General features: G+C 48.3%; 1 protein-coding gene across 1 annotated transcript; it reads left to right on the forward strand.

Annotated features, from left to right (window-relative positions):
• Nucleotides 1-344: 344 nt before the first annotated feature.
• On the forward strand, nucleotides 345-5536 carry LOC126531006 (facilitated trehalose transporter Tret1-like; the record flags this gene model as incomplete). Its single annotated transcript, XM_050178365.2, has 2 exons — nucleotides 345-597; nucleotides 3670-5536. Coding segments are annotated over 2 exons (1449 nt in total), but the record flags the coding sequence as incomplete, so codon positions are not given.
• Between the last annotated feature and the right edge of the window lie 2743 nt (nucleotides 5537-8279).

An 8279-nucleotide genomic window follows, 5' to 3' on the forward strand; every position in this document is an offset into this window, starting at 1 on the left:
TTCAAGTAAAGGCAACTGAATCTATTAATCTAACTGCTGTCGTTCTCGGAAGGTCGCACAAGTATGCAGTCTTTTCGTAATGCAGCATGCTGCAAATTTAAGCTTATTTCTCTCTTTCTCTCTCACTCTTTCCTCGACGCTCAGCAGGAGGTTCCTCCTCAGTCATTTGTGCGTAGTCGCGCTATATAGCTGCATTACACATCGCCAGTTCCATTGTCCACCAACGCAAAGTATCCGCGTCCGCTGTCGCGACTATGCTCGTTTGGCTGGGAGAAGAGCGGAGTGCATGGGCCCCCTGGAACCGAACTACGCGGCTCCAGCATTGACGGTCACTTGCTCCGCGTTCAGATGCAGAGCCTGTATGCGATGGAACCGCCGTGGTGGAGAGCGCCGTGCGCAGCGGATCGGACGGGCGGCGTCGCGTGTACCTGGCGGTGGCGGCCACCTACCTCGGCACCGCTTCCACGGGCCTCGCGTACGCGTACTCTTCGCCCGCCCTGCCGGACATCCGGCGCACCCTGCACATCAGCGAAGATGACGCGGCCTGGTTCGGATCCCTAGTGCTGGCCGGAGGCATCGTCGCCGGAGCGTTGTCAGGTGAGCTGTGTCCAGTGTTTTGAAACTGAATTGTCTTTCCTTTTTAACCCTTTGCAGGATGGTGTGTTGGTGTGTGTGTGTGTGTGTATATATATATATATATATATATATATATATATATATATATATATAGAATGAACAAAAAGAAAAGAGTGCGACGTACGTTGACTTTGACAAAGACTTTGACAAAGGCTGGTCCACCTCCTGAAACGTCATTGAAATATACTGTGCAAGTTAAACGTACGTCGTACTCTTTCTTCCTTCATTTTACCACCGGGGCCAGTGTACTTTCTTCAGCCACAACTACACATATATACAAAACTGTTGCAATTTGTAGGATGGTATGAATAAATGAGCTGCTTAGAAGCTTACCACAAATTGTTCTTCTATACAGCAAACCGTTTAGCTAAACAAATGGGACGCATTGGTCCGAGCTACACTAAATCGTATTTCAAACAGAGGGGATGCATATGTCTCCTTGACCTTCTAGGGTCTCAGTGCAAAGCTATTTCTGACCAATTTCCTCGCAAACCAAAACCCTTGATATTTCTTGCGTCGTATGGCTAAATAAGGTGATCAGAAGTAGTTTGCGACTAATTACACTTCTGTACAACAAGCTATTTAGCTTTAAAAACTAGAAAGTACCTGTCCCACTGATACTACATGGCTTTTTCGAAAAGTAAGACTCATCTCTCTCACTGACCTTCGAGGGCTTCAACGAAAAAATTCATATAGCCGCTGGTCTCCTAAAAAGCACCGAAGCACGACGGAAATAGTTGCACAGTGGAAGCCACAAAAAAAATTTTTGTTCGTACTGTTCGCCTGAACATCGAACACAAACCTTTTGCTCGTGTGTGCTTTTGGACATGCATTGACAATGGCGACTTTAGCGGACAAGCTAGAAATGCAAGATAGAAAAATAGGTGCTTATTGTGAGCTAAAGGTGTAAGTCTAAAAGCTAGGAAGAGGACTGATTTATTGGGTATATCTAGAACTTTTTTTTTCTCGCGAGCAAATGGGGGCCAAGCGCTGGAAGTGTTCCAACAATGACAAAAATTTTTGTAGACTTTGCAAGCTTCTCGCCAGTTAGTACCCATTCGCAAAAGTATTCTCGTATGAAGTGGTGAAACCTTCAGATAAAAGGCAGCACAAGACAAATTACATAAACACACCCCTTAGCTACTGAAGAGCGTTTTCGCACACATATTAAGGAAGGGCGTGTATTGTCTTGGAAAAGCCTCAGCTAAATTTTATGTACCTCACAATAGAAGCAGAGAGAGGATGCAGAAAAAGAAAGGCTGCTCAATTCAACGAGGTGTTTCTCTTAATTGTGTTCCGGATAGGTTCGATTAGTCAGCGAGACACGTTCTTTTCTTTTTCTTTTTTTTTTCTTTTCAAATATATGGTTCCACTTACTTTGTGGAAACCTGTGGACTGAGATTAGAAGTGAAAACGGGATAACTTATAATGTATGTTGAAGTAACTACAGCGTAGAAACAGACGAAGGGACAATAACAACAAATAGACACAGTGACAATGTCTCCGTCACTGTTATTGGTGCACCGTCTGTTTCTGCGCTGCAGTTGCTCAAGGTAACTTCAAGGCCACCCGGCGTCCAGTAATCTTGGATGACAGGAGAAAGTGAACAAAGCCACAGCATCAAATACACGTGTTTAACAATGGTTGCTCCTCGTATATTGCCAGGCGGAACTCAAGCATTTTGCACATCGCGACAAAAATGTGATTTAACTGCGTAGCATATGAAATATATCATGCAGCAAATCATTCGCGCCTATACAAACAAGGGTAAGAAGGTAGTTAATTGCTTTGTGGGAGGTAACCTCCAGTAAAAGATGCAATCTCGAAGCTTGACAGGGGGCTCTTAGCAGTGCTATAGTGGAGGGCTACAGGTTATCTTTTACCTCCTGCGGTCCACCTAAATGTATACATACACGAGCGTTTTTACATTATGTGCCCACACTCTTAGACAAATATACACCCTTTGGGGTGTATATTTGCGAGACAACAATAATGGTCATCTGCCTTGCTTGCGTTTCCTTTCTTGAAAACGCTGCGCTCGCTACTTTATACTGCCGAGAATGATCCGTCATGCTGATAACACGCATGCCGTTCGTGACTTGGAAGTGCCGGGCTCCGCAGCGTTCAAGAAAGGAAATGCGGACAAGACATATGCCGATTATTGTTGTGCGGCAAAATAAAACCCAAAGGGTGTAATTTTGTTTAAAAGTGCATGAGAATGAGACCATCCCAGCCAAAATAGCGCAACGCCATAGCCATTGATCCACAATAGCGGGCATTAATTAACAATTTCCAGCTAACTGCTCACTTTTAAAAACACAATACTTAATTCCTTAAGTTAGCATTGTTGAAACCAACAAGTTAGCGTGAAATAAATTGCGTGCAAAAGAAATCTTACCACACCTTCGCACCTTTTGCCAGATAAATGTGGAGTGAAATTTCATGTGCCCACTGGTTGAGCAAGGTCTACGAATGCAATGCACAGGGATGATAATCAGTGGGTCCATTTAAATATCCACGAGCAGTGAGGACAAAAGTAATGTGAACAATGTTGAGAGTATAGGACAATAGAGTTTGCTTTACGTAAACACTTGATGTAATAGATTGCAAATCTTCAAACCCCCATGATATCTTGGGAAAAAAAACACACTTTTTTTCTTATAATCTTCGTAGTTTTCGTGCATGTCCCTGTGTCACAATTTATTATTTCTGTATCCTTTTTTCTCATTCGTGTATATTTTTGAGTTGCGTTTTGTTTTCTTGCTCATCTGTTTTACGTCATTCGATTACTTTCCCTTTTGCAGAGAATCGAAAAGCCGTTTCGTCGCGTACTGTTGAATACTATTCTCCTCTACGCTATTCGCGCTGATGCCCGGCCTGGCAGACGATAAACTACAGTTTGTCGCACTGTTCGGAAGGCCACATGGCTCGCTCGAGAACGACAAACAGTTGCATATGTAGAGAGATCCGCAGAGTTAGTGGCATAATTATCCTGTGCAAAAGTATTTATGTTTCCTTCCCATCTACTTACAGGGCAGCTGTTGAGCCTCCTAGGCCGCAGGGGCACCATGGTGGTGGCCGCCACGTTGTTCACTGCCGGCTGGCTCTTCCTCGCCTTTGCCAATTCCACGGCTCTCCTATTCACCGGCCGCGTGCTCACGGGCGGAGGAATGGCCATCGCTTCCGCAGCGTCCGCAGTGTTCGTGGCAGAAGTGGCCCCTGCCAGCCTGCGGGGAGCGCTGAACACCGGCTGCAACTTCATGCTCGCTTTGGGAATCCTCGTGGGCTACGCCATTGGCAAGTGGCTCAACTACCAGTGGCTCGCCGCCGCCTGCCTCGTCCCAGCTGTCCTCAACGGCGCCGCTTTTCTGCTCTACGTCAGAGAGTCGCCCATGTGGCTCCTGCAAAAGGGACGCCGAAAGGAGGCTATGGAAGCCATGCAGTTCTACCGGGGCGCGCGCTTTGAGAACGAGTTCAAAGCCATGGAAAGCAGCGTGACGGACGTCGCCGCGACTCTCACCCTCGGCGACTTCGCGCAGCCTTACGTCTACAAGTCTTTTCTGTGCGCCCTTCTGACTCTGTTGATGCAGCAGGCGTCGGTCATCAATATTCTGCTCTTCTTCGCTCAAGACATATTCCAGGAGGCCGGCGTGGCCATGGCTGCCGACGATTGTGCCATCGTCGTGGGCGGAATCCTCGCGGTGGTCTTCCTGGCCGCCGTCCTTCTCGCGGACAAGGTGGGGCTCAAGCTGCTCTTTATAGTTTCGACCGCGCTGTCCGCGGCCAGCCTGGCCGCGCTGGGCCTGTGCTTCTACCTGAAAGAGGTGAACGGCCAAAGTTTCCTCGACGACTACGGCTGGCTTCCCCTGGCTTCCATCGCATTCTACTTCATCAGTTACTCCCTCGGACTCGGCCCCTTGCCGTTCGTGTTCCTCGGAGAATTGATACCGCTGAAGGTCAAGGGCGTGGCAACCAGCGCATGCATAGTCCTCTTCTATGCGTTCGGCTTCCTCATAACTAAGACGTATGTAGACTTGGTGCACTTGATAGGCACTGCAGCCTCGTATTGGTTCTATGGCTTACTACTGGTGGTAACGTCCATTGTCTTTGTAATATTTGTGCCTGATACGAAAGGGAAAACACTGGACGAAATCGAACAAATTTTCGGCAAGAAAGCTGTGCCTCCGCAGTTGTATAACATCAGTGAACTTGTAACGTATCATCTCTAAGAGCCTGGACCAGCAACTTTCTGCTTCACACACATTCTGGACACTGGGCACCATTTCTGACAATATAGTGGCAGGACATGGCACATGGCAGCAGTATTCCCGCTCACATAGTGACATTGAAATCTTTCTGCTTTATTACCACAAATAGAAAATCTAAAAAAATAGCAAGCTTTGACAGAACTAGTCGGTGGCGACGGCTTTGATGACGCAATTTTTTTCTGGCTTAGTATTGCTGCATATATTGATAAGGCGACCTAATTATAACAGCATTCACGTTTTCGTAAGTATTATGAACAGGTGGCTTTGTCTACAGACAATATCGCGGAACACAAACCCTGCTGTTCATCGACGCACAGGGCTCTCTCTCTGTAGGCGCTACTTGAGTTTTATTGCGATAACGTTTATATCGACACTAACATTACGGACACCAGCAAATATGTAGAGGCACCGTCACCGCCTGTCACCATCGTGTTTGCTGTTCTGGATGCGACGGCGCCTGGACGGCACGCATGGCCCAGCCCCCGAGCCCGCTCTGTTATCGTGGTCGAGTCACAGGTGGAACGTATACGCTGCCCATGCGCTGTTTGTTGGAGGCATAGAGGAAATGGTTGGATACTACGTGATCTGTAGCGGGGGCCTAGGGTACCCTATACCAAGGCGCTGGCTGAGCATGCCAGTGTGAATCCAGAAGCATGGTAGTGCTAGTAGGGGCTGGAGGCTGGATGCATACCATCTTTCCGCGCACACAACGTTGGAGGTATATAAAGCGATCTGCAGAGATTCGGAGGCTGGCCAGATTTGAAAGGGAGAATGGAGCAGTAGCACGGACCGTTGCCTTAGGGCAAAGAACGCGTGCTCAGCGGCCAGTACTCCTCGTCGCATCAGCGCCGAGACCGCGAGGGTTCTCGGCAGTGCTGCCAACTTTATGAATATTTCCCTAGACCTAGTAATTTTAGGTAATGTTTAGAGAAATAAAGAAATCTGTCAAAATCTAGCAAATTTTCACACTAAGACATTCAAACGACAAAACTGGTGACTTGGCGGCGTGTATTTGTTTCAGCCACCTCGAATTACCTTTGCGTTAGAATGCGAACTACGCTGTTCGATTGTACAGCAGCGCAGTGACAGCATCTCGCCCAGTGTACGACAGGGTGAGGGTGACTTGGGCCCTTTGGCCAAGTACTGCTACTGCGCTTCTGCCGTTCGTATCTCCAGCTGGGCTGTTGATGTCTGTCCACTCTTCATGAGATATTTATTTATAAATGGCGAGCCAAACGTATGCTTGATAACCAAACAAAGCCCCCCAACGCAGGCAAATTTCCACGTAAGCAGACGCATATATGTCATAGCGCCGAGCACGACAATGCCGTCGTGGCGTTAAACAGCCGACTACGCGCGCGTGCACTAAAACTTACCGGGAACGGCGCATCAGCAGAGAAGCCTTGCCCAGGATCCCAGTGGTCATGTTTTTGGGCGGGCTTTGCTTTAGAGGAAGAATATAAATTGTCTCGGTGGCGCTTTGCTACTGCAAATGGCGCGCAAGCACGATTGCATCGTGGTGATACGTCAGCACACGACATTAAATATATTGTATTGTGCTGCGTAACATGTGTTTCAATTTCTCGTGCAAGTAATGTCCCCTTCTCTGAATAATCCAAGTCAAAGACTAAAATTACGGTGTCTGAAAGAAGCGATTTTTAAAAATTCCGAGAAACTTAAACATGATCGCCCCGTATAAGTACTTTTGCGTTCCTGTTGAGCTACTTTGTGTGGGTAGCGAACTGGATATGCTTGGCCCACACATTGCACCTCAGCGCAAATTGTCAAGAGATGCTAAGCAACACTACACAGTGTTCGTACGGACTCTCGAGATGTCTTTAGTGCTTGCAAAGACACTCACACAACCACTGCTGTAGCTCAAGAATTCTGCCTCCGCGTGCATTGTCTGCGTGACCAAGGGCATGATTTCCACTTACACTGGATGCCAGAGCATACGGTTATACCAGGAAATGAACGGGCCCATCGACAAGCGCGCCGTATAACTCTCAATGAACTCGAAACCAGCCGAACATACATTAAACAACGTACCTGAACACAGGAAACACACTTGTTGGTGCGATCCTATGGAAGCAATAGTTCAAGGCAAACGTAACCGGCGCGTCTATTTCGTCACTACACTTTCCCCCCATGGACATTTTCCTCCCCTTCCCTCCCAGGCTGCTACACGTCGGCAGCAGGCTCTGCTCCAGCAGGTACAGTCGGGAACCTTCCTTACTCCCTTTTTCGTGCAGCGTTGTCGCAAAAAGGAAGACGCTCGTGGCCTGTGACACTTGCATATAGGCACCTGCAGCCCCTCCTGCAGACATTGAAAACCAATCAGGGACAGCCCTCTGTGCTCTGGTTCCAGACGACGGGTTCTTGCTTCGCTCCTTACGGAATGACGGTCAGACTTCTAACCAGGCCTGGGCGCTATCGAGGCACAGCACCGGTGCGGTCGCCAACCAATCATGGCGATCTCTACACGAATTATCGGATTACCCTGATGCTCCAGTTACTAGCACTAGGCTTCATCTCGGGCGTAGCGTCAGCCCCCGCCAGGCAAATTAACTGGCCTCCCCTATCACCACTATATATATCTCGTTCCTTTTCATTCCCGCAACTTCCAAAACCGATTCGCCGCAGCCCTCTATAGGAGGAATAAAAGTGAATAAAGAAGTGCAAACAACAACTTTGTGTGAACACTGGGTCTGAGAGAAAGGGACATAAACCTTAAGCCACCGTTACCTCATATTTCACTGGGCACTGGCTAACTCCAATGATTTCCAGTTGGTCTCATCACGTGCAGCTTTCAGGTGCGACACGTTCAAGACCACTGACGCTTGCAGCACTGAGGCCTACGTTGCCGGATGCCTGGTAGCTGCCGGGGCCCGGTTCCTTTTGCCGAGCTGCATCTGCACTGTACGCTGCATCGTGCCAATTTGTCTCATCCACGCATATTTCGAACACCGTCCGAACAGTTCGAGCGCAACACTAAACGTTGCTATCGACATCGATGCTTCGCGCTTCGGGGCGAAACTGCCAGGTTTCTATTGCCGATTTACAACAATACATTAGGAGAGGTAGAGTCACAGGAGAGGTAGAGCCTTGCAACACCCTTGTTCGTGGCCGAAGGGGCTCCAGGGCCGCGCGGTGGCACTGACATGTGAAATAGCGGTTTAATATATACCACTAACTGAAGCTGTGTTTAGGTGTGGAACTTACCTTGTGCCTGCGCAGCCGTACAGTCTTTGAGCCCCTTCGACCACTGGCACCGGTGCTTCAGGCCTTATTGCACGTGAGTGTACATGTAATAACGTGTACAACGAAGTCGAGTTTCAGCACTGCAGGGGACGATACTGCGACAGCAGAGTACTA

This window comes from Dermacentor andersoni, chromosome 5 (genome assembly GCF_023375885.2).
Source record: "Dermacentor andersoni chromosome 5, qqDerAnde1_hic_scaffold, whole genome shotgun sequence".
In the NCBI taxonomy this organism is placed as follows: domain Eukaryota; kingdom Metazoa; phylum Arthropoda; class Arachnida; order Ixodida; family Ixodidae; genus Dermacentor; species Dermacentor andersoni.